Genomic DNA, 27,600 nt, shown 5'->3' on the forward strand with positions numbered 1-27,600 from the left:
GCTGTTAAAATTTGTTTGAAGAAAACCTTTGAAAGACTGACTGGGAAAATGTCAAGCAGCATCATTTCACTAAACTGTACATTCGCTACTACACATATAAGAAGGCTTTGATCTTTACATGATTTTTTTTAAGCTTAAAAGCTTTCACAAGTTTATTTATCAGAGCAGAAATAATGGCTGAGCTGTTGGATGACAGTAAGTTCATGTAGAGGTTGACATTTATCAGGATAAACTTGGGCAAGCTGTTGTGTTTGCTTGTGAGAACACATGAAGCTTTTTTCGTGTGAACTGTTTATCCCTACAAATCTTGTGTAAACTGAGCCCTAATTGAAATGTAGTTCTTCAAAAAAAAACAAAAAACTAAATGCACATTCATAAGAACTTTATTCTCTTCCGTTTTTCCATCAGCCTCTTGATACTCCAACTGTTTAAGGCAAAAAATCCACATCAAAGCATTTCTTGTCTCCCATCCTAATCCTCCAGCTAAAACCAATATCTGAATATGTTTGTGTGTGATAATGTCTTATCTGCAGCAGACAGCAGTCAGAATGGATCATGGGCTCTTTCATCCCCCAAAAACTCTGCATTTGTCCCTGACAATCAACTAACTCTGAAGCAGACTGTTTTTTTTTTTTTTTTTTACCCTGATGTGGTGCTGAAGCAGACATTGATTCTGCACCTCGTCCCACACACTTACTGGTCATGGGTGCGTCAAAGGAACGTGGTGATAACAAAACATAAATATAGATAAAATGGATTCATTTTTCTTCCTCATAGACTCTTCAGCATCCTCCTTGCTGTTCTGCACATAAAAGTCCGTGCCACAATTCACTTTGTAATTCATGCAGCAATTCATATTTTACGACTTTGTCTTCTTATTACAGTTTTCTCTGCATTTTATGCCACCTTTTTTCTTGTAGTGTATGCCTTACATTTGTTATTGCAGTTTCCATCATGTTGCAGTCACAGTTGGAGATCCTTTGCAACCTTGTTGCACTTCCTGCTGCAGTTCAGCTGCAGCAATGTGGCAAGTATGAATATAAAGTAAAAAAAAGAAAAAAACTTCTCTTTTGCTGATATAAAATGTTCTGCATCTGTGCACAGGGTCGTGCTGAAAGTAACCAACAGAAGCTTGTCTGCATCACTGGGGCCATCAAACATTGGTCTCGAGCCCGTTCATGTCAACGCTGCAGTGCTCTTTGCTTTTCTTCAGGTGCCGGGGAGGGATGGGAGGCCTTTTCTTTTCTGGACCCTGCCGGACCCCCTCCTCCAGCTGCATTAGCCGGGCTACATCTGGAGGGACAGACTTGTGTTTGAGTCCACATGAAGGGGGCTGGTAGTTTCCATTGTTGTTATGGCAGTTCATCACTGGTGGGGCGTTAACGGGCATCTTTGTCTCACAGGTGAGAGGCACCTGCAGCAGGAAAAAACAGATTTAGATCTTGGGTGGCATGATGACTTCTCATCACAAATGAAACTTCTATAACCGACAAAAGTGTAAACAAACATTTACAAAAGCAAAACAAATAGAAGTGATTTTCTGCCGAGAAAAACAGGATATTAGTTGAGTAAATGTATTTAAGTATTGTACATACATTTTTATTTTGTTCTTGTGGGAATTTGACTTTTACTTTGACACATTTCCATAAATATAACCTATTAAACCAAAACAAAAACATGTATTCACAGCTTTGCCATTCGATTAGTTTTTTTTTTTTAAATCATATCTGACATGTTTCTATGGCCTCACTGGAGTTCAGTCAGTTGATTTTAACATTAATGTAAAAAAAATAAAAAATAAAAAAAGCTGTCTTGAGCCACAAATCAGAAATTCTGTTGGTGCCTTGAAGGTGTCCCTGAGTGCAGCCGATCAGGGGAACTGGTTTGGTACCACTAAACTCTCCCTTGAGGGTGTGGCTTCTGCTGTTCAAACAGGCGATTGGGGAAGAGGAGGGGTAAAGGACCTGATGGTAACAATGTCAGAGCTACAGCACTCCTTTGTTGAGGAGAAATGTAAATTTAATCCAATTAAAATTGTGTCTTTGGCGATCTTAACATGATCTTGCAGCATTTTCTGATGATAGAGAACGTAAGAATTTAAGCTGAAAATTGCAATTCATTCATTCATTTTTGTTCCTTTCATGAAAATTGTTGAATGCCAAATATGTTTGTACAAATGAACATTTTCACGATTGGAAAGGAGCAGAAGTGAAGAATACAATTCTTATAGTTGTCTGCCCCCTTTTAAATATTGCATAATTTTTACATTTCTCACACCATCACCTGTGTGAGAAATGTAAATTTCTGTGTCCATTTCTGTGCATTTCTTCATTCAAATAGCTTTTGATCAGCAACAGACAAAAAAATGTTCTTTGAGAAAATAAACTGGGCTTGGGCCACAAGCTTCCTGCTCCAAGCGCTCAGCAATTGGGAGGGGAATGGGGGGCGGGGGTTGTTCTAAAGCAGTGGTCCCGCCCACAACTCAGGGGTGAATTTCTAATGAACTCCTATCGCTCTTCAGAAACTATGACCTTGAAAAGGACAGTTTTTTTTTTTTACGTTGGCTAAAAACGACATTATTATAATTAAAAGAGCCCTGGAAATACTTATAAAATGGATCCGAAGATGATCGGAGTGGGACTTACTGAAGCAGTCCATCAGTTGGGCCTGCGGGGGGAATGCCACCACTAAAGCCATCTTTCAGCAGAAGGCATCTACCCCCCCCCCCCCCCCCCTAAAGTGTGCCAAAAGAACTTTGGAAGACTCTCAGACCATGAGAAACAAAATGCTTTGATCTGATGACACGCAAGTATTTTTCTTTGGCACAAAGGCCAAGTCTTGGGTTTGGAGGGAACTATCTACTGCTTTTTACCTGACCAGTTTCAGTTCTACAATAAAGCAAGGTGGTGGCAGCATCATAGTGTGAAGATGTTTTTAGTGTCAGAAACTTGGTGACCTATCATAATGGAGACATTGTGGCAAAAATTAGACTTAGGTGTAGGGGTTGATTGAATGTAGGTGTGATGGTGGTGGGGATGGGAACATCTGTTAAACTCACCCCATCACCCTCCTTCATGAAGTCTTTCCTGCAGATGTGAGCCATGATGCCTGTGGCCAGAGCGTCTCCCATCACATTCACCATGGTGCGGAACCTGTCCCTGCGGGGACCAGCAGAAATGACTGTGCCTCCCCCTCATCAGTAATCTCTGTGCAGATGAAATGATCAAACACTTACAGAGCCCAGTCCACGGCGATGATCAGAGTTATGTCATCGGTTGGCAGCCCAACAGATGTTAGCACTACCACCATGGTGACCAGGCCAGCTTGAGGGATCCCAGCTGCCCCAATGCTGGCTGCTGTTGCTGTGATGCTGGAAAGCAGGTAATGCGGGGTAATGTATAATTAGAGAGATATGAAAGAACAATGCAAACAAAAAAATACACACACAAATACACAAATAAAACTTGATCCTCTTCACACACTCTATTTTCATCTTTTGCTTCCTGTTCTCCACAGTGGAGTTCCCGCTGTAGTCTCAAACTGCGATTTAGTTGCTCTGCAGTTGCAGTTTTCGTCGCACTTTATTCGTTCAGTTGCAAATCATGCTGCAGGATGCTATGCATTCACATGTACACAAAAAAATGCACAAACACAAGTCGGAATTAATCAGAGATTTTCCTCTGACTTTTCTACCAGTAATTCCAGTGTGCAGTTTGGGAAAGTTTCTGCATGGATATCCTTCATTGTTCAAATTTCAGCTTTTCTTTAGTTTTCTAAAGTTATAAATACCTCAAAGTTATTTATTTTCAGTCTGCAGGATGCCTTTTTGTTCCCAGAAAATTACAAACTAGATCGGGGGACATGCTATTTTCTGGTCTCTTGTGTATTGTGTGGTAATGTTGTGGAATTTTACCTTTTCTGTGTTAGCTGCTATAAAAGCCTGTCCTGACTATTCATGACATTTGGAAAAGAAAGAAACCCTCTCTTGAGTGTGAAAGTCATTGACTTGTAAAGCCCTCTGGAAGGAAGAGGGGAGGGGAAAATTTGGCGGAACATTTTCCGCCTGACAGAAGCTGTCAAGGGGTGTCTTATTCATGTCCATCTCAGGAAAAAAAAGGCTTCTTGTACCTTTCAGTAGAAACACTGACCAAAAACCTAACGAAGAGTCAGAAAAAAGAACCACAGTGACTAAGAATAAGATCTTAATTTTCCTAAAAACAACATTGCAATGAAGTCAGTTTTTGTTTCAGAGACAATTATCATCAAGTCAATGCTTACTGTGTTTCAGAGCTCAAAGATTGAAAAGTTACTCTTTTCAGTCCAGAGTGAGTCTTGCTCAGTTTGATCTCAAGAGAAACTCCTTAGAGTATTGTTGAAAAATGTTACTTTATGCACTCAAATTGAAAATGTGATTTTGTGTATACTTGCCAACTGTAAAGTCATGTTTGTTTTCACCACAACAAGGCACAGATTTGGATTTCAGGGATATTTGTTGCACCTTCATTTCAACTTTTAGTAACAGTTTTGAGTCATTGTGCATCATTTTTCTCCTAATTAATTAACCAAAAAGATGTGGGAGATTATTTCTTTTCTTTTCTCCTTTAAGTTCATTGCAAGTTGCTAAAGTCAACAAGTACATTTAGTTAACCCATTAAACACATTTGATTAATCTACAGTTATTCTTTTCTCAATATTTGTTTGTTTTTAGATTCTTTTTTAAAACTGCTTTGCCCAGAGTCGGCTTTGCTTTTTATGGTCCGAGACATACTGTCATGTGTCAGGTGGTTCTAACTGTCTCCAGTGACTGAAAATGATCTGTGTACCTACTTTAAATTCTACCATCAAGACAGATGTGAAATCTGCAAATTTCTGTCAGATATAAATGCGCATATATGCGTCGCCAGTGTCACATATATGCAAGTCGCATCTCATGAATAGATGGATGGAAAAACAGACAAAGAGTGTGATCTATAAATACGGTCTTGCTCGACTCTAAGACAGTTTTGGTTATTGCATGGATGCCGTCTGAATCACTGAACAGAGAATGTATCTACACTCAAACTCAGAGGAGGATGTGTGGTGCATCTCACAGCCAAAGGGTTCTGCTTTGAATCCCAGCTTGTCTGAGAAATCAGCCTTTTCTTACCCCAATATGCCTCATCGGTTGATTGTTGACCCTCAACCGTTTGTGGTTTGTGGTTCTGTGTGTGTTTCCCTGTGATAGACTACTGAGTTGTGGTCAGACTGTACCATGCGTTTGCCCTGTGGCAGTTGGGATTGAATATAGTAGTTACTGATGTTTACCTGATGGTTATGATCTGACCGAAGTCCAGTTCGTAATTATTAACTTGTGCGATGAATATTGCTGCCACAGCTTCATAGAGTGCGGTTCCATCCATGTTGATGGTGGCGCCCACAGGGAGCACAAACCGGATGATGCGGCGGTCGATATGGTTGTTCTCCAGGAGGCACTTGAAGGTAATTGGTAAGGTGGCGGAGCTGAAAAAAACAGAAGGTTCAGAAAGTCATAAAATCGCCATGAAATGAGCTTCTCCTTCATTCCAAACAAGAAAAAAAGATCTTAATGTTGAAATTAGTGTCGGCCATAAATCTGTGAAATCAGCTCCACTGCCTGACATTGGACGGGCAACACGTCTGTTTTCATGTCCATCAATCATCACATCTCGTCTTTTTAGTCTTGCAATGACAACCTGGTTGGAGCTACTTTAAATCCACAGTTGCAGACAAACAACAGAGATTGCCTACGAGAAAATTGAAGTTACTGGAAAAACAAATCAGATGATCCGTCACCCAATGATGGGTGTGAAACCCAGCTCTGAATTCAAGACAAAACACTCCCACAAAACCACACGGGACAAAAAGTAGAACTCCTGACGTTTACTCTATTATGATGCAGGTTTCAGCTGATATTTTAAATTAATTAAATTTTCTTCTAAACATGTGGGATTTCTTTTTTTTCCCCCCTCACATTGACGCAACATGTGACCTAATATTTTTTACACTTTGACGGCGTGGTTGTTTAAGTAAACACTGTTGCTCATTTGTTCTTATTTATGCAAAAAAAAAAACCTCTTAAATGTTTAGAGTGCAAAATGACAAATATAAAAAAAAAACACTTGGTTATCTGAGGTAGAAATGTTTTAAATGCCAGTTAATGATACAGACATAGCTTTTAAAAAGCTATTAGCCACTGTTAATGAAAGAAAAAGCCCTCAGTCTTTATGGAATTACCATGAATCTCACAAAAATCTGTGCCATCCTCCCTTTCCATGGCTTCTACTCATTCAATTCATGTTAAGATTATCACATGTGAAGATTAAGAACAGTAACATGGAGTTAGGAATCTACTAGGAATCTACAACTAATAAAAAAGCAAATTAATTAAAAAATCATTATTGACATAACATATAGATATTTGCCTTATTTTAAAAAAAGAAACCAACCAAACAAACAGATATTTTTTTTCAGAAATCAAAATATGCAAACGCATTTCTATCCTCGTATAATATTTAATCTTAAAAGAAAAACTCACCAAACATGTGACTTCTCTCTTTGCAGATATAGAAGGAGCATTTATGATTATCAAACGTTAATCATTCCTCACTAAAATTATAACAGTTTATGAATCCCTTTGGACTTGGTATTAGCTGGAGATGGGGTAATCTGACGGCCACACAACAGTCTTACAATTTTTTTTAATCATTTTTATAATTTTTTTTCCTCAATGTATGAGCATTTTCCTCTATTGAATTAAAGACTCTGGTAAAACAAACAATAGAAAGCATTGTACACACAATCATTATCAAAGAACAAGCTCCAGTCTCCGTGAAACGTTTTCCATGAAAACCAATTCCATGAAAACAGTTTTCATGAAAACCAGTAAGACAATTCAAAGAGCTTTCAAATCTCACATCTGTCCTAGAAGAAAAACAACTAAGCTGCAGGTAAAAAAGGAAATAGTCTGAAAAACAAACTCAGCGACCATAAATCCCAAAGCAAAAAAGGCAGCCATCACACTCAGTTCTTATAGGTAAAGTTGTTTGGAACACTGACATAACAAATTAAACGGTCCACGTACACACAAACTCAATGAAAGAAAAAGCTTTAAACAACAACAGTAACTCTTTTCCAGCCCTTTTATGGCTACAAGCCAAAATCAAAGAGGAGGAGCAAAAAATGTATCATCACTAAAATATCATTGGTAGTTTTAATCATACTAAAAAGTTTTAATCTGTTTTACCCTTGTCATATGCAGCATTGCTGTTTTTAGTTCATTTATTTGTGAAAACAAGTTGATGACATCCTCTGTCAATAAGAATGCAGTTTTACAGTTTTCCGTACTGATGCAATGACCATGGAATGTCCTTTCTCTAGTTTCTTTAAACTTTAACTCACAGCAGCAATCAGACAGAATCCTACATTCAGGAAATACAGGGCAAAACAATAAAATAGGCCTTTAAGATGATAAGCTGATCCCATTTTAAATGATACGTTTGCATCTTTGCAAAAAAAAACACAAAAGCTCTATTCAGGCTTTTTCTAAAATCTCAATTGTAAAATAAAGTTGAGCACTGAAAATGCCTGTGATTATACTGCTCACTCTTTCTCACTTCCTGTACACAACATAAAAAAAACTGCACTTTCGGAACTTTGTAACCTCAACTGCACCCCACTTTAGGTCTTCATATCTAAAAGAAGACGACTGAATAAACTGCATTGATCCCGTTCAGAAGGGATTTCCTCACAGGATTATTTCCCATCATGCACTGCTCATTTTCTGTCTACAGTTTACAGTTTCCAACATTTTATTTAATGCATTTGGAAGTAAGATGATTTAAGCTCACATGTTCTGGCAGATAAGTGAACAATGGTCCTACACGCTCAGTAAACGTCTACTGGTATAGTCAGATTAAAGATGAAAAAAGGATATTTGAGATCATATTTAAAATCCGTTAAAACTTCGTTTTTTATTTATTTTTATTTTTTAATGAAAAAGTAGCTAGTTTGGTTGTTTATTTGATTGGTTGGTTTGCTTTGCAGGTTACCTGGAGGATGTTGCCAGAGCAATGAGCAGAGCCTGCAGGATTCCTCGTATGTAAACAATGGGGCTCTTTTTGGTAATGAAGAAGTACATGGCAGGCAGGATGAAGAGGCCGTGAAGCACCAACCCGAACACCACGGTAACAGCATAGAAGCCCAGCTTCTTTCCCATGGCAGATGGGTCACTCATCTCAAGGATCTTTCCGGCCACCAGGAAAACTATTCCAAACGGGAAGTACCTGAGGATAGATGAAACCATGGTGGACGTCAGATAAAGAAGGAAAACCGATTTTTTTATATCTACATGATGTGAATTGGACCCTTTCACATACCATAAATAAAAAATAAAGTTTAGTCAAGAAAAAAATACAGATGATGACCATCCATAAAGTCAATAATGTATAGCATTGCTTAGAACAGAGAATAGGGAACTATGGCACATTTAGTCTTGAATAAAATGTACTTTTATATTTAACTGTAAAGGTGCAGACACAAAAGACATGTGAAGAACATGCTAAACACGGGTTCTTGAATGTGCGTTTAGCCCACGGAGTTCACACTGGAAAAGCAGGGAGGGGCTTCTTCTTTTTCTGTTTTACTAGCAGATGCTCCCCACCTTCAGTTGGAAGAGACTGGGTGCAAAATGACAAAGCGGTATAAATCTTGTGAATCTTGGTCCAGGCAATTTCTTTTACAGCTCTATTCCGAAATATGACAGACTATCCAGCCGGGCACAAACGACAATTAATAATTAATCCTCCATGGCACGGAGGAGTCCCTAATTGATCATTGTTTGACCTGGTTTAAGTTGTGTGTGTGTATTTGCTGTCTGTTTTGTGCAAAGAGCCTGAAAACAGTCATAGGAACTTTGATAGCGACATCGAACACAAGTTAAATTGAATGCAGAAGCCTAAAATGAGCACTTTATATAGACTTTTTATTAGAAGTGGTCAGTTAAGTGTTTCTTGCAGAGGACGGTATGAACCGAGCCCGAGACTTTCATTCAGTTGCCACACATTTTTACACTTTGTTTTGCGTCATAGTGACCCATGTCCATTTATGGCAAATGGATTTTAGATTCACTAATGCCGGTCAGCTTAAAGGAAATGATTTTAGGAAACCTCGATTCATCATGAGTGCTGCAAAAGGCTGAACAACTGGAGAGCATAACCTTTCTCTTTTTCCCTCTTTGCCTTCATTTTATCCTTATTCTAAAGAGATGCACAACTGTAACAATTTATCTTCTCAAATCCAGTTTTTGTTGGATGCTAACTCCCTGCTGGACACCTTCAAAAATGACCTGTAATTCTTTCAATTTTACTCATGGTTCAAAACCATGGATGGATTTGTCAGCAGGTTTGAGGTAGGTAAAGGCTTGTGCAGTGGAAGATGGTGGTATTGGACCCGTGGAGCATAACTATAACAGTGATTACCAGATCACAATGGCGACGATCCTGAGGACAGCCTCGTTGAGGCTCTGGCAGAAATTGACCAAGGCACTGCCATTTGGTCCCATTCTTCCCAACATTATGCCTGTAAACACAAAACAGCGTTTGAGATCTTGGATCTTTCACATGAGCAGATCCAGAAAGAAAATGGAAGACTTACCCATGATGGCGGAAAAAATGACAATTCCAAGCACATTCATTCCATCGCTGGTTCCTTCACGAGTGCGTATGACCACATCTGGAGGGGGAGTCAGGTCCAGGGCAAAGTTCTGCATGTCACTACTGTTGTCGTCCTGGACGCCGTAGATGAGAGGCCTCCGTGTGGTGGAGTCCGCCTGGGCCTGACTCACCGTGGGTTTGGGTTTCACAATGACTTGGCTTCTGGTCTGATACTGAGATACCAAACACACACTGATGTAAAAACAGTTGTTCAAAGAGAGGGTATCCCCTCAAACTTGTTATATCTCACCTGTTGAAATGTGGCCTGGACCAGGTTTGATGGAAACATGTTGCTGTAATGCAAAAAGACACATTTACAACAAGAACACACAGACACATCTTCAGCTATGCCTCCTGTCTCTTTCTCAAGCTATGTTCACACCGCCCTTAGCAACATGCGTTCAGGGGATCACTTTCAATGAAAAGTCTATAAAAATTGCATCAGGTATCCGCGTTCAAAATTCTCGTGTTTTTGTGCAACTACACAAGTTTTTACGATAATTTTCGGGCTGTATGTACAAAATATGTTGCTGATGCTTGTGTTCTCGAGTTCAAGAACACGCTTTTATAGCGACTTTGTTGTCATATAATTCCGGCTAGGCAGAAGTACTGCAGTTATTTCTACTCAATGATCATGTTTACAATGGTTGGCACTTCTGGGTTTTGAATCGGATGCTATCCACACATCACTACCAAATCCGAGGTTTGGTGAAAGTTCAGCTGATTGACTGTCAAGCAGTTCCAACAATCAAAGACCCACAGAATGGAAAGTCAAATTAAATAATCAGGTGAAGTTGACTTCATCGTGTTTAATGATGATAGGTCCTTCTATAAGGAGTCATGGTTTTCCTCATGTAATAAATCACAAGATGGTTTATCTGTCCAACAATGAATGTCGAACTATCAAACTTAATTCTGGGTTTACCAACACCGGAGATAATTTCCTCAGGTAATTTTGTCAGGTGTCAAAGTTCACCTGAACTCTAGTTCATTCCAAGCCTGAGAAGTCTGACCCTTTCTGTTTATCTGTTTACTTGCAGAGACTCTGGTGCAGTGATGTGTTTATCATGGTTTTTCATCTTATTGGCAACAATCTTTTTTTTGGTGCTTTTTCTGTCCATCAGAAGAGCTAAATGACAGAAGCTAAGAGTCTCTTGTGCTAGACAGATTATATTGTTACAGTCAGGGCCATTTCAACAAGTTTAGTCAGTCTGAACACATTTTGTATATAAAGCTGCAGCCACAATACACAAGCACACCAGCATGTTTTCTGTACATCAAAATCACTAGAGATGGGGGGTGTTGAATGTTGAATACCAGAAAGACACAAAAGAGACAAAAAAGGACACAGAATGAAAAAAACAACAACACAATACAATAATAAGCAACAAAATTGCATGGGGTTTGTCATTATGGTTGTCAAATGTGATTATTTACTAATGGGCTGATTTTTGTGCACAAGCACATCCACACACTCAAATAGCCTAACAAACAGAAATTAGCACACAACTAACAACCAACAACTAACAACCAACAGCAACTTTCTATGGCCGATGCAGATAAATACAAGTTTTGTAAAAATGATTTGCTGATGCAACGTAAAATAAAAGTTAAAACTGTTATAAGGTCTGAAGTACTGTAACTGGACAGATGCACCACTTTGTAGCTATGAATACTGGTTTATCGTTATAAATCATGGTATTTAAGGGGATTTTTTTTGTTAAACTATGCATAGAAGGGCAATTTTAAAAAAAATCTACTTTTTGGATGAAGGCAGGATACACTCTGGACAGGTTTCCAGTCCATCTTTGTATAGTACTTTTTTTTGTCTAAAGTAGCTCAAAGTGCATCACAAAGGAGCATTTTCCAATTTTAATAACCAAACTCAGGACAACAACAAAAAAACAGGAAAAATTATGAAACACATACAATGGCCACCTACCCGCCATCAAGGCTCACAAAACAATGTACTTTTGTAATTGTAACTAAATTAGCTGAACTCCCTGCCACCAGTGTTGCAAGACTGGGTGGTTGCCCATGTTTTTAAATGCATGTTTAGCCCACAGTGTTTGCACTGGACAAGTGGTGGTGGGGTCTTCTTTTAATTCATTTTCTTCTTCTTCTTCTTTTTGTTTACCAGAGCCTATCTGCCACCCACAGTTGGAAGATGCTTGGTGCAAAATGTCGAAGGAGTGCAAATCTTGCGATTTGGGCACAAAACGAAAACTGTTTGGTTCATTGGTACCATCCTTGTAATGGTGGATATGGATTACCATCATGACAGGAGAATAGCTATTTTATCTTTATTTGAAAAACCAACGCTGATGCCGTCAGGTTTGTTGTCCTGTCTGGGTTCTCCATAGACAAGTTAGGCTCTGAGTTTGGTGAGTTTCACTACATCACTACCAAAACTCGAGTTCCTAATTGGTCAAAGTAAAAAAAAAATGTATAAATTTAAAAAATGAAAAAAACAAATAAAAAAAAACCTTATTACATTTTAGAAATCAAAGTTCCAAGAACCAAAACACAATTTCAAAAAAAACAAAACAAAAAACAACAAAATGAAAATGAAACATTTCAAAAAACAAAAGTAAGTTCCAGAAATCATAATGAAATCTTAAAAATCATCAAAGATCAGACCGACTAAACGTAGTTGAACAGGTGAGCTGAATGTTTATTGATAACGTTCCAAATGACTGGAAGCTCATTTGTTTGATTTACAATTTATTAAAGTTTTATTTGCAGGATCTCTGCAGCCCGATGAAGCCATCAGGTGTCCCTACAGCTGTCCACTTCAATCCTTTCTTTCTCCACCAAAAACAAGATCTCTATGTTTGTGTGATGCTTCCGTCTGGGGAGGAGAAGCACTTTTTGCCTTTTTCAACGTTGTAATGCTAATATAATAGACTATTTTCATTAATCTTTGTTTTTAATGATGAAACGGGACGCTTCATCTGCAGGAGGGGGCGTATGTAACACTGTTTACTTCCGCATTGGTGTTGTTAGGATTACAGATTCATGACGTAAGGTGACAGATGAACTTCAGGCTATGTGAATGAAAAGGAGAATAAAGGCTGCAGCGTTCCTCTACACCCAAACGTGTCTCTGAGCTCCTTATTTTACATATGAAAGTCCGCTTTACTGACACCGAACCCCGGAAAGACGGCTCCACTGACAATAATCTGATTTTGAGTCGCCAAAAGGTTCAGAATCTCTTTGCTTTAAACCTATAATAATCCTGAAAATAAAGCTTCACAAAAGGCTCCACATCTTTCATCTTCAAGCTACGCTCCGATAAACAGACAACTTCGGTGTTTTCTCCTTGTTAATCTATGAATTTTTTTCCCGTAACTTTACGAGTTTTTATCTGCTAATAAAATTACTTTTTTTTGGTGGCCATAAAACTCTGTCGTAAACAATGAAGTACAAAGCCACTAGCTCACTAACATCAGCCATAACACTGAATACTCCTGAAAGACTCAGCTTCACTGCTCTCGCGCAACATTACAACTTTAATCTCGAAACTATTTCGACTTATCTCGACAGGACGAGTTTTTTCTCGAAACTTTGTGTCGAGTTTTTTCTCCTCATGACGAGAAAAAACTCGTCACGAATTCGTCAGAATTTTTTTCCTCACTGGGCCCTGAAACTCTATCGTATACAAGCCTTGTCAAAACGTAAAAAAAAAAAATATAAATAAACACATTCTCTCCACTTCAGCAGGAGGGACACCTCTGAATGTAAATACTTTAAAAAATAATTGAAACTCCATTTATGTATTAAGAATTTGATTAAATCCTGCCCCTAGTGTATCTGTGTTTGAATTGTTAAAGATGGGTCGTATGGGTTCAGACGGTTCACTCATCTTCCTGTTGGGTTTCCTTCATTTTCATTGTTAAGAAATTTGGAGCAGCTAATTATCTTAAAATCTAGCGAGCTTTTTCCTTTTGCCAAAATCAGCTAATGCTGACTCATCCTCTTTGGTTCCTAACCACCAGGACCCTAATACCAAGCTTTTCTTTGACTGAACATTTAGGAGTAATCAAAAGTAAAAAAAAAGTTGTTTTTTTTTAAAAAAAACAATGTATTTTCATTGTATTTTATTTATTTAATCTGTATTTTCACAGCGAAAAGGATTTAAAAAAAATACATAATCTATAATTACATACTGGGCTGCTAACTCCAGGCCTACTGAGCCACTGCATTTCTGTAAGCACACACCTGATCCAGCTAGTCAGAAAGTAATCGGTCATACTACCGTTTGTGAAATGTAAAAAAGCATTAAAATAGCCTAAAACCCCCTAATCCTGTCGAAACACGCACATGCCATAGGCTGTTGACTTAGATTTGGTTCTCAAACAACAGCCATTTCCTGTTTGAGACCTGACCTCAGTCATGGTCATCAAGATTGGGGTTTTACCGGATGAGATCCAGCAGGGCATCAGCAGAACTCATGATGGGCTTGCTGCTGTCATCAGAGTCTTCTTTCTGAGCTGCACCCCCTGGGTGGATGATGGAGACCATTATGATCCCCACTATCACAGCCACAAAGGTGGTCCACAGGTAATATGACACGGTGATGAGACCAAGCCGGCTGGAGCACTTGGCGTCAAGAGCTGCCAATCCGGACATCAAACTGGAAGAAGACGGGGAAAAAAAACAATCAGGTCAGTCTGAGCATCATGGGAGTGTTGTAAACAGTTGGCACAAGTCAGAGCATGCTCACTTTTTGGAATTATAGTGACACTCGGATGGAGGAGACCAAGATAAATCAGAAAATATATATTTTTTTAATTATAAAATATTGTAAGTCTCACAGATGAGATTAATTTGATGAAACAGGAAAAATTAGAGATGTTTTTATTTATAAATATACTCTAACTAAATATTTTATGTTGTATCTAAGACCTAAAAAACAAAAGAAGGGACTGACAATGCACATAAAGAGCAGGTCGGAAACATGCAACATGTTACACGTTTTAACTTTTTTCCCCACTGTGTCAAGCAGCTAAATTATACACCCACATTATATTTTTTTTCTGAAAATGCATGTTTGCTATTACATTTTCAGCTGCTTACATGTGGCTCGCAACGAAGTTCTTAACTCATCTGCACAGTTATCCCTGTCCTGTCACTGTCTGCAGCCATTGCCACTTTAATAAAGGATGCTAAACAAAGCAGCACAGATCTAATTACACTAATAACACATCAAGTGGAGGATGATAATAAAAGTTAATGAAGAGTGAAGAGAACTATAAACTCTGTTAAAACCAGAAGAAGGGCTGTTAATCAACGAAAGAAGAAATACCAGCCTTGGTCATTCGACAGATTATGGACCTTTTTTTATCTTATTTTATTTTCACAGCATTACCTTATTATAAAAATAAAATAAAAACATTTAAAAAATGCTTAATCCATTATTGAAGATGGTAAAATTGATTGATTTCTAATTATATTACTTCACTTGCTCCCAAAATTTAAAAAGTGATTCATTTTTCCTGATGTAATTTTGCACATATTTTAACTTTGATACTCGAGCATTTATTCCAATGAATTTTTTTGAAACAGTGTTATATCTAGTTTACCGATATAGTATTATTTTTTAATCATATAAATGACTTTTATAAGTAACATAGTCTGCATATATTTTGAATAACTGATCTGCATTTGCCATGTTGATTTCTAAAATAGTTATTTTTACATAATAATTAAGAAATTCATCTTTGTCATGTGCTTTATTGATACCTTATGGTTCTTAATTCTGTCTGATAAAAGCTAGGAACCGGATATTGATAAATCATGTAATAAAATGGTTACGGTAGAACAGGGGTGGGGTTATATAAGTTCGCTTCCTTCCACTCCGTTTCAAGCAATATTTATTAATATGTCTAATTATCCTCAGTTTGATAGTTCATTGTATGAATGTATAACTGATGGTTGTATTGTTTTTGTGTACTATTCTTATTTGATTGCTTGAAATAAACTATTTCCAAATCCAAATCCAAATGAATTGTTTTCCTCTGTCTCTCAGTTTGCAAACTTTTCTTTTTTTTTTCTTCACTTACATATCCCTTATCTGTAATCTGATTGGTTGACCAAAGCTGCTTATAATTGTTTTCAAGTTCATTTCTCATTAACAGGGACCTTCAATGGATAAATGACGGTGGATTTTGGGGAAAAAAACAACACTTGTTCATTTACACACAGCTTACAGCAGGTTAGGGTTTATTAGGTGACCCCTGTTTAACCCTTGTGCTATCTTAGATGACCCCACCCTTACATTGACGAGTTCTCCCTACCATGACAAAGGTGGATAAAGGTGGAAAGATTTCATGTAATCCATGGACACCAGTGAAGATCACAAATCATTGAAGATAAAAGGTTCAGCGCACTGTCTAGTGGGTCTAGATCAGTGTTTTTCAACCTTTTCTGAGCCACGGCACACTTTAACCTTAAAAAAAGTCCCGCGGCACACCAGGATCCAAAAATTAAAAAAAAAAAAAAAAAAAAGGAGAAACTCATAGTCTGTATTGATCTACAGTCCCTCCACAATCTCACATGCATTTTTTAGATAATTGTTGCAGAAAAAGCTGGAAACTGCAGCTGTTTTTTTCTAAAAGATGCAATAAAAGTTAAGTTAGAAGATGTAAAAACAGTTTGATGTGTGTTCGTTGATTTCAAGACGTTTAACAACAGATCTCCTTGAGCGCTGTCACTCTCACAACCCAATGCATCATGGGAGATGTAGTGCATAAAACGGCCGGCGGAGATCGCGTCTCTGAGCTTCCTTGTTTTGTTCACTTGTTCCACGGTCTGATACCGGATTCTGTGGAAAGCTACACCGATAAAGACGAGCTTTAGCTGGTATTTATGTTAGAACTGAGCGACTTTACGAGCTAAATCAGGACAAGGAAGTGAAGACTTTAACCACTTCTGATTGGTCAGACTGATGACATGTGATTAAGCTCCCCAAGAATGATTGGTGGAGACAGTTAAAGGGGCGGGACTTTTCCAAAATACAGCCGGAGTTGCAGCTGAATCGCGGTACGTCATTCTTATCAAAATGTCTTTAATAAAATAAAATAAACGCAAAGAAAAAGTATTTTTCGATCTTTTATATTCCTAACTCCTCAGTTTTTTATCAGGGCCTGTTTGGATGAACAGAGAGCTGAAATCCTGGAGATGGGAAATGTTTAATTTTTCAGTTAATGAGGGCAATTCCCCACGGCACACTTGACCATCCCCCACGGCACACTTGACCATCTCCCACGGCACACTAGTGTGCCGCGGCACACTGGTTGAAAAACACTGGTCTAGATGACCCAACTCCCAATGTTAAAGTGCCTAGGATAGCACAAGGGATAAAGCATGAGCCGCCCACTTTTTTAATTCTTGCATCCCCACTCTTGTAGATGTGAGCACATACTGTGCCACCATGATCCACCCACAACTTCATGAATGAGGCTCAAGAGTCAATCTCTAAACATTTTTTTGCAGTGTAAACTGTTTTTTTTTTTTACCGATCTTCAGTGAGCAGTAAGAGTCTGAGCTGTGAGTGTCTGAAGGGATTTGCTGTCTCTGAGCAATGATTTATGTCTGAATAGTCTTGACCCGTGTTGTGGGGTTGTTCTCTGTGAATTCACCTAAAAGTCAACTATTTTCTGACAGACCAAACTCAATTTTTGCTTTTCTGTGATTCGTTTTTCCCTTCCTAATGTCGGTGATGTTAAAAGAAAAAAAAAAACTACGTTTAGTCCAGCATCCACCTGGAGACGGAGTTTGTAAATCCATCAACTCTTCAAACAGCACCCTGGTGGTCCTGTCAGTTTCACAAGGCACCATAGAAGGAGGAGCCTCCTGACTTTCCCTGTGGACTTTGTCCATTTTCTGATACATCTGATGTTAAATGAAAGGCAATGATGAATGAAAGGCAATGATGTGATGACGAGCACGTTTCAAGAAGCATGCCAAAAAGTTGCAGTCATGCCCCGTTCTGTAGGGAAGCTGTACATGTTGGGTCTTTAAACCTCTTCACACCGGATGTCTCTAATTTGGAACTTACGATTAAATCCAGGACTCATCCTAATTGATGAATTCTTTTTTATATGATTGGAAACAATAGCAGGCATTAGCCTAAAAGTCTACAGGCAGGAACTGAACTGCTGTCAGGACACACAGTCCTTCAGCTCTCTTGTCTATTCCGCATGTTAGGGTTCACCGCCTTCAATGTGGAGCAGTGATCCCAACCCCCGGGCTATAGACCGGTACGGGTCCTTGGGACAGTTTGTACCGGGCCACAGAGAAAAAAACACAACCTACATTTCTTCCGTTTTATTTTTAATCTGATTCTGAAGAAAGTTTTATTTTGGAAAACTATTGGAAACGGACTCATTCTTGAGGCACGACAATTCACGTGTGACGAAAATCCATCCGCTACTATTTTGAAGCGGCTGTGCTGACCGTTAAATTGAAACCCCTGAGAAAGCAAAGTTAACAAAAAAGGTATTTGGAAAGTTTCTTTTTTTGCAGAAAAGAGCCAGCGAGAAAACACCAGAGGGGCCTTCAACTTAAAAGAAGAAAAAGAAAGCTGCAACCGGCTGTTTAATGTTACGAGGATGCTGATGATACAGTTACTCAAATGGTAGATCCCCATTTATTATTAGACTTTCAAAAACAATTGTTTCAGTGACCATTATTTTGCATTTCTTTGTCAAACCATAGATGAGGCTGAGGTTGACATCCAATGTGTTAACTTCCACTCTGACAGTTATGGACTAAGGGAATCATATTTTAATGGTTCCTACATGAAATCAAGTGTACAAATGACGTTCATGCCAGCAGTAGATATTTTACAGATGATGAAGATAAACTTTACACTTAAAAGTTAAGGGAGACTGGAAGCTGGGAAGAAAAAAAATCGGACTCCCACTTTAGCCTCGCTCAGGGCGATCTGCGAAAGTATTGTCAATCTAACATTAATCTGCTCCATGTATTGGTAAACGTTGGGGACCAAAGACGTAGACAACAGTTCACCTTTATGATGGAAAGGTACCTAGACTCACGACTACATCAGCTGCCTCTGGTGATTTTGTAATTTGCTGAGCTCTTCTCTCATAAAAAAGGATCCCAAGTCTTTTAAATGTTAGGAGCACCTCTGGCGGTCCATTTTTCAGGCTTGTTTGGGATCACACATTTTAAATAATCATTAAAAACATGCATAGATTCAGCGTGCTGGCTGCTAAAAGTGGTGTGTAAAATACCAAGGGCAGAGGTAGAGCTACCTTTGATGTTGGCTGGTTTGACACAGCAATTACCATGTCAACTCTCCCAGTAAACAGAACACTGCTGCTGACATGAATACCAGATCTGGGGAGCAGTGGCAGTCTTTGCTAGAACAACGTATATTTATACATAACAGACATACAGGAACACCTGCTCTACAATTTGGATCACAATCTTTTTTATTTCAGCTCTCAGTTAATCCATTTTGTTGGCAAGAGATTCTACTTTCAGAAAATAAATAAATAAACAAAATAAAAGCACATGGGCTCTACAAGATTTCTAATACCATCGCCAGGACAGCAGCTGGAATTTTATCTTCTGTCCCTGCACGTCTGCCTCATTTTTTCAACTCTTTCAAGTCGATGGTCATCCACAGGACAGTTCCTGCCGTTTTGTGCAGGTACAATGTATACGTAAATGGAGAGTTGGAGAGCTAGTCCATGGTATGCTCTTTTTTTTTAATTCAAGCTCTACCTAAATTGGGAATATTTAAAAACTCTCAAATTATATAAAAAAGGTTTTTGGTTTAAACTAAGCTCAAAAGCCAATAGTCTCATTCGTATAATTAACATTAAAATAAATTGTCAGAACAGAAAACACCCTTATGTTCACTTCAGATATGTCAACAATGATGCTTCAACATCCCTGGAACGAGGCAAAAAATATCAAATGGAGCTGTACCGGTATTTGAATAGTTTCAAAGAGTGAATTTAAAACTTCAAAAGCTAAGCCTAAAACTTTTAAAGCTGTCAATTTTCCTTTTTAGTTTTTCTTTTCAAAATTAAAGAATATCTAGGGCCTATAAAGGTCAATGTTTTGTTTTTTATTTTTATTTTATTTTATATGTTTAACCTTTATTTAACCAGGTAAGCTACATGTTCCTAACATGTTCTTATTTACGAGAACGACTGGGAGCTTAGCCAGTAACTGATCACAAGTGATAAAGTTAACTTGACACGGTTGTTTGTATTTACACGAGTTGAAGAAATAATATTAAAAGGTAATAAGGAAAGGATCCAGAAGTAGACCAAAGATCTCAGTACAAAATGAAAATAATTACCGGTATGTTTAAGTGAGTGTTTTTGAGAATTCACAGCTCCACTAGTGTGTTTTCTGCATAAAACTCTGAGTATTCTTCAGCAGTCACTGCATCCTTTAGAACTGTGCAGATGACCCTCCATACAGACTAATTCCAAAGGAACACTGAAAGCTGCAGACTTACTATCTGAAGTGCACTGTTTCCATTCAACCGAAAAACTCCATAAAAGTACTTGTGTTCCTGGTCATTATGCGCTCTTACATTAAGATAAATAGTTTTCCAGGCAGAATAACATTTTAGCAAGAATATATGTGAAATGAAGAAGCCCCAGCCTCTGTACACCCTGTATGATTTTTTTACTTCTTTGATATCTTTGATAAATTGTAACTTATCAGGGCTTTTGGTATAATTTTAAAAAGGTGGGAGCACACGCCCACAACAACTTTTGTCTTAACTAATGTATGTGTTTGCCGTTGTTGGTACCATAACCATTCGGCCTGCTATAACTGTTCGGGGTCTTTCGACTCATGCTTGATTGGCTGTCCGTTGGTCCGATGACGTGTCAGATAGTGATTGGTCTGGACAAATAACGATACCACCGTAGAAGAAAACGTTATGAAGTACGTTGTTAACACGACATGGAGCGAGATTATCTTCTAAACGTGCTTTTATTATTGTTGAAATTATTATTAAGTGCATTTGCAGCTGAACGGACTGCGGTCTGAACCCTTCTCCAGACCGAACACTATAACAAAGCATCTTCCCTGCCTGCAAACACGAAGCTACGAGATTCCAGCAGCTCTTCTCAGAGACACGGTTCTCTTGTGTGGAGCAGCTGGTTCATTCTAACAGCCACAGATCTTTTTACAAAGTGGGTTGTGGCAAAATCTCTCCATAAACATGTCAAAGAATAATGTCAGACACAACTTGCGTGGGAAAATAATTTTATATTACAAAAGGAAACGTGAAATGAAAATATGTGGAGCCCGAGCAGATCTGGACGCTGCTGTGTAGTTTGTCCAAGTGGGGCTACCGTAGTGTGACATCATCCTCAGTCAAAAGGACCCCGAACGGTTATTACAGGCCAAATAGTTATGGTCCCTACACCGTAAAATCCTGATCCACACAAGCAGTGCTCTCACACAGTCTAACTGGTTAAACCATGCATCCGATATGACGCAGACACGTGTCACAACAAACACGGACAAACATGATGATCTGAAGCTACCTGGACACAACGAGGGGCAGAATCAGCATCTTCAACATCCTCATGAGCAGTTCTCCAGGGAACTGAAAATACTTCACCTCCTGTAAGCAAAAAAAAAAAGAAACATTAATGCTGATGTATAGTGCTTTGTTCTTGTTCTGAAAATGAAGATGTTACTAAAGTGATGAAGAAAAAGACAAAAGGACATCCTCTTTGTTCCACAGGAAAGACGTTCTGAGCTCAGAGGACAGGAGAGCTTCATGTCTGTTCTTCAGAATTAAAGGTAATACTCTCATTTCCTGGCTTTTTCTTTCAAGTTGCACTCATGAAAGGATGAATACTGAAAACTCGCAAGGCCACAAAATGAGGTCATCATTAAACAAAAGGTAAAATACTACAATAAAACTGGGTTGATCACAAATGTAACCATTCAATTAGCTTTCAGACCACAAGAAGTCCTTTTATTCATTTTTGTTTCTGTCCAACCAACAAAAAGGAGTTTTATGACATATAAACTAGTTTGAAATGCTCTGTTACTTTGTTGCAGCGACACAGATGAAAGTGGTTTACATTTTTTTAGCAGAGTACAGTTGTTCAGTAAATCTTAGTTTTTATTTTTTGAGGACTGAGTTTAGAAATAGGTACGAGAAACAATAGCATCAAAATAATTTCTATACAAAAGAGAAACATTTCAAAGACATTTCAGGTAAATAAAACAGAAGTCCTGAATCATTATTTACTGTTTAAGCGGTTCATATAAATTGCCATTATTGATCGAACACACAAATACAGGATGTCTTTCACACAATGAATACTTATAAAAGTAACTTCTAAAAGAAACTTCAGGCTCTGCTGTGTGGAAAGAGTATTTGTGAATCAATTCGTACCAGGAGCCAGCTCGGCCATTAGAACATTACTACAGTGCCCACCCAGACCGTGACAGCAACGGGGTCTACTTCACAGCCATGAGGCTGCAATGTTAAACTCTAGCCACCCCAGCAAGGGCGACAACCGCGGTAACCAACCAAGCCGGCAAGTACTGGTAAAAAAAATCCCCACAAGAAAACACTGGGGCTAAACTCATAATAAGATGCTAAAATAAAATACATAAGATGTATATAAAAACATAAAATTTAGAATAAGATTCAAGTCAATAAAATGAAATACATAAAGTGACATAAATTAAAACTAATAGAATACATAAGCAAAGAAGATCGACTGAATGGGAAATTAAAAAGTGGGTCTTGAGCCGGTTCTTAAAAGCTGTTGCTAGGCAATGTAGACTTTCAACTTTATCCACAGATTTTTGGATTGAAGTCCAGAAACTGGCTGAGCCACTCTAGAACCTTGAAATGCTTCCACTCTTTTGTTGCTCTGGTGATGTGTTTTGGATGATTGTCATGTTGGAAGATTCAGCCACATTTCATCATCAATGCTCTTATTGATGGACGGAGGTTCTTGCCCAAAATCTCACCATATTTGGCCTACTGATCACTTCCTTAACATAGATCAGTCATCCTGGTCTGAAAAGCAGCACCAAAGCACGATGTTTTCCAGCCCCATGCTTCACAGTGGGTGTGAGGTTCTTGGGATGCAACTCAGCGTTTTTCCTCTCCAAACATGACAATCAGCGTTTATACAAAGGATTTCCATTATTCTCTCAATCTTCCCTGTGGACCAACCAGATGTTTTCTGGTACACTGCAAACACGCTCTGGCATGAGCTGGCTTAAGCAAGGATGACATTTGAAGCACTGCAGGATTTTAACCCTTGACAACATCATGTGTTACTAATCGTTGCCTTTATTACTGTGGTTCTAGTTCTCTCCAGGTCATTGACCAGTTTCCCGTGCAGTCCTGGAATCTTTCCTCACTGTTATTAAGATAATTTTTCCCCCACCTGGCAAGATCTTGCATGGAGCTCGAGGTGGAGGGAGATTGTCAGTGATCTGGTATTTCTTCATTTTATTAAATAATTGCTCCAATCATTGATCTCTTTTCAATAAACTACGCGCTTATCTTAGATTGCTTCATTCCAGTCTTGTTCAGGTCTACTGTCTTGACACGGGTGTCCTTCGACAGTTCTTTGGTCTTGATCATGGTTAAGACATTGCAGTCTGACTGTTTAAGAGTGTGGACAATTGTCTTTTATGCAGGTAACCAGTTCAAACTGGTGCCATTCATACAATCAACAAGGGGAAGAAAGAAGAACTTTTAAAGAAGTAACAGGTCCATGAGGGACAGACTTCTTGCTTATTTGTAGGACGATTGCACAAAGAAATTGTTTTAAAAAATAATTCAATGTGATTTTCTGGATTCTTTTTTTACATTCTGTTGTCATAGTTGAAGTGCATCTATGATTAAATTACAGACCAATCTCAACTTTTTAAGTGGGACAATTACTTTTTTGCCCCATTAAATATATATATATATATTAATAGATTTAATCAACTGTTTTTGACTGTTCCCATATTTTTTAATATTTTTTAGTCACTGTCAATTGCACACAACACTCTGTGCTGCTTTTGCACACTGCTTCAAAATAGTTTTATTATATGTAGTTTCCACAAAGATAAAGAACTTTGCATTTATCGCTGCACAGCTGAGGATTTGAAGTAGTTGTTTGGTTATTATTATTATTTTTTATTCTTATTCTCTCTTTTTTTTGATCCATCGCAGTCTATTTCCGGGGGGCTGACAGGATGAAAAGTTGAAAAGGGCACAGAAAAGTCTTTATCTGACCCTGCATGGTTGGACAATGCGGCTACAATCCACAGCTGTGCTGACGGCGCGTGAGCTTCATGACTGATCTATGACTGACACACAAACTTATATTGTTTCTTTCAAGAATATTTAAAAAAAAGAGTCAATTTAATTGACGATATACATTATAACACAACAATGTAATTATCTGAAGACATGTTGGCTGAATGAGAACATTGCAGAAAAACCACTAGTGTAAGTAGTACATTAAGGGACAATTTCATTTGTTTTCTCGGGTAGCGTCAGCCCTAACCTTTATCATTTTGCTTTTGTGCTCACCAGATTAAAGCAAATCTTAAGTGACCTAGCTGAGGCTACGCATCCGTGTGCACCCACACACACACACACACATGCTAGCACAAGATTAGTGCCTTGCAGCCCTCAAACCTCGACGAGCAGTCTGAAGGCAAAAAATGTCCGTGCATGTGCCCGTGTCAGGTCTCACTGCAGGCACTTTTATCGGACATGCAATTAGAAAAAGCTTTTGATTGATTGGATTTTAATCTTCTATTGTGAGAGTGGAAGAGACGCGGGCTATTTTTAGGTCTGTTTTTGAACATGATGGGGCTTTGGTCACATGGTGATGGGAGGAGAGGTTGCACGCTTATCATGAAGCCACTCTGCATTCAGTCAGGTTCCACCCTCACACATACACACCTATCTACTGTAAGTCTGTATGTCAAACCAGGTATTTATCCCACTGGTTGAATTTTTGGCTATAGATCGATTTGAGGTCAGTCATTTAGATCAAATCGGATAAGTGAAAATGAACTAGCATCAACTGTGAATCGGATCGTCAAACAACAAATTATGATATAAATCATGGGTAAATATAATCGTTTTACCCCTAGTAAACACATTTGAATGCATATTCCCTGGATGTTTGAACACAGCTGAGATTCAGAAACCCAAACCTTTTTTTTTTTTAACTTTTAGAGTTTTAGAACTAAATTGTTGAAGGTATTTAACCCTTTTTACTTTGTAAAGACCCCTTTTAGAGTCCCAGTCCAAGCTTTGGCAGCTTACAGGAACAATTTCCAAAACACATATCTTTACAGATTATGAAATACTTCCATGTTCAAAACAAACTAAACTTGACAGCCCATGACCCATATCCATGTTTTTGTCTCACACCAGTCTGCAGGACATTCACCGAGACTCTCAGGAAGAAGGAGCTTGTTCCGTCTGTTATTATCATCACGAAACTCTGTGATTGTGACTAAGGCAAAGCCAGGAATTACACAAATTGTGTTGCAGGAACTCACAGGGGGTTTCTTTCAAACAAAAAAAATCAATAAATGAGATACAAAGGTTGCATTTTATCCGTTCTTCCTGTTGCCAATCATTGCCAATTGAGCTTTGAGTTGAAGGGTCGTCCAATTTTACCATCCTGTGAAAACTCGTGACACTCTGCTTGTGAACTTAGCACAGTGCCCACTACTCCACACCTCAGAACAACAGGCCACATGTTTTAAGATCACGGAGGAACAGAGTACCACGTTGTGATTTTGACAAAATTAGGTAAACTCCTCAGGATGCTGAACTAAAGTGAGATTAAATGAAATTTAAATTAAAGAGTAAATGCTACAGGAGTGGAGGGAGGGAGATGGGGGTCAGGGGTAGGTGGCAGGATGAGTCTCTTCCACCTGACGTCACAGTGTTTAAGGGAGGGGACAGACTGACCTGCTCCGACAGCCGCCTCGTTCGCAGGAAGAACCCCAGCAGACATCCAACGACCACGGCCAGCACTGAGAGGATGAGAAGACCGTTCTGCCTGCAGACGTTCTTCACCCTCACCCACACGGCGTCCAGAGCCACTGCCATGTCACGTCAGCCGCCCCCGGCCCTCAGAAACCCATAAATGTGGATGATGCAGTTGTGGGTAGGTCAGAAAATGTTGAATCAACAGATAGAGAGGAAAACATCCAGGACCCAGTTGTAAAGAACACCCCGTCCTCTGTGACGCCTAAAGCACCTTTGGGCTCAGCATCCTCCTCGTCCTCGCTGTCTGTGCCGAGATAAGAGGATCCCAGCACAGCACCCCTCCCACCCTGCTCCACCCATCCCAGCAGGAGGAGGGAACAGCTGGCATACCATGTCCCAGTGGGTTAACATGACCAATCCTGTTAGAGGGCGGCTGTATAAAACAGGTCCGACGCTGGATTAAGAACCCATGAGCAATCTGTCAGAGGTTGGCAGAGAACCCCCAATAGTCGGAGGTCTGCATGGTTGTTCCAAATAAACAAGCTGTTGGTGCTCGTTATGTTTGTCTGACGCTGACCGGCTGCTGCACCCAAACAATAATAATGCACTCATTAACAAACGATAAGCTGTATCATGCAAAAACAGAATCAAAATAGTTTCTTGATCAACTAACCCATAGCGAATTTACTTGACCTATAAACTCAATTCAAGTCCAGAGAGTCCTTCAGCCAGTGCACTTGACTTCTAAATCCACATCCACGACCTCTAAGTGACAGGAACTAACATTATATCTGCAGTAAGTCAGCTAAACACCTAAACCATGCCATAAAAATGTTAGTAAATGGATTAAAACTGCATAACGTTAAAAAATATGTGTCAGTCAACTGAGAGGCAACTGTGAAGTCGGATTTATTTTCATTTTTAGGGCTAAATGCCAGACAGGCTAAAGAAAGTTGAACAGAGCCAAGTGAAATTAGCTGAGGAGTTCAAGACTGTGTTGCACAGGATTTCTAATAAATGCAAAAGGAAAAAACATTAAATAGAATCGCCCTATAATAATCCTAAAGACTCTGATACCTTTCAATTAAAAAGTACATTTTCAGAAATGAGCATTTGGTTTCATAAAACTAAGACCTCAAACTATAACAAATCTTATAAAAGTAACTAAAAGCATGGCTTTTATGCTGAATATTTTGAAGATTTATGACCTTCCCAGTTGAACAAGTTTGCTCTTAAAACTCACTCTAATAAAATGTTGGTGTTTTGAAGGTGTTCTATCATTTATCTCATGATGGAGGACACATATAAATAAAATTAAGACTGTGTTTCTTGTATTTCCTTATTCAAATTTTGGTGAATCAGGAGCAGACAAAAAATGCCACTGGAAAGAGTTTGTAGTCGTTAATGGACAAACTACAATCATAGGGCCACAAGTTCCTTTTATTCTATTATAATGCATGCAATTGTTGCTGCAGCTACACGTCATATCAGCCTGGAGTAAAAGTAATGCAGGCCAAAGCTGGAATGACTTTTGGGATAACAAAGCATCCCTGAAGGGATCACAGGCTGCCATGCCTGCTGACCAGAACAGATGGAAGATCGGCTTTTGGTCCAAATTCATCGGATGTGATTTCATGATCATTCTAATCCATCGCCGCCCCCCCTCCCCCATCCCACTTTTTTCTGAGTCAACTGTCAGAATGTCACTTCATTGATAATAAACTTGTTTTGCTCTCGCTGTTGGAGAAGAACACGGAGCATCACCCTCTCCTCTGTCCATGCCTGTTAAATATCTAAACATGCAGACAGAAGGTTTGTGTTTCATAACTGCTAAATGCCACGTCTGCAGTAATCTCTGTCCTGCGCAGAACTCAACAG

The 27,600-nt window shown here is 38.8% G+C and overlaps 1 protein-coding gene across 1 annotated transcript; it reads right to left on the minus strand.

Moving 5' to 3' along the window:
- Positions 1–344: 344 nt before the first annotated feature.
- Positions 345–26,202, minus strand: LOC101172725 (excitatory amino acid transporter 5-like). Its single transcript, XM_004068166.4, has 11 exons — positions 25,702–26,202; positions 21,278–21,357; positions 14,149–14,364; positions 9,979–10,021; positions 9,670–9,901; positions 9,495–9,594; positions 8,067–8,300; positions 5,305–5,499; positions 3,236–3,370; positions 3,059–3,158; positions 345–1,414 (listed from the first exon to the last, which is right to left on the minus strand). Exons 1-11 carry the CDS (start codon positions 25,840–25,842, stop codon positions 1,154–1,156), a joined length of 1,737 nt encoding a protein of 578 aa, XP_004068214.1. The 5' UTR covers positions 25,843–26,202; the 3' UTR covers positions 345–1,153.
- Positions 26,203–27,600: the final 1,398 nt, after the last annotated feature.

The sequence above is a fragment of the Oryzias latipes genome, chromosome 4, assembly GCF_002234675.1.
Source record: "Oryzias latipes chromosome 4, ASM223467v1".
Taxonomy (NCBI): domain Eukaryota; kingdom Metazoa; phylum Chordata; class Actinopteri; order Beloniformes; family Adrianichthyidae; genus Oryzias; species Oryzias latipes.

What these genes read in the sequence shown, in the direction of transcription:
- LOC101172725 (XM_004068166.4), bottom strand. Translation starts at nt 25,842, where the DNA reads ATGGCAGTGGCTCTGGACGCCGTGTGGGTGAGGGTGAAGAACGTCTGC. An exon ending in ATCGTCGCCATTGTGATCTG is followed by an intron (nt 8,301 to 9,494) that starts GTAATCACTGTT and finishes ATCTATCCTCAG; the next exon opens with GTACTTCCCGTTTGGAATAG. An exon ending in GGTCAGATCATAACCATCAG is followed by an intron (nt 3,371 to 5,304) that starts GTAAACATCAGT and finishes CCTGCTTTCCAG; the next exon opens with CATCACAGCAACAGCAGCCA.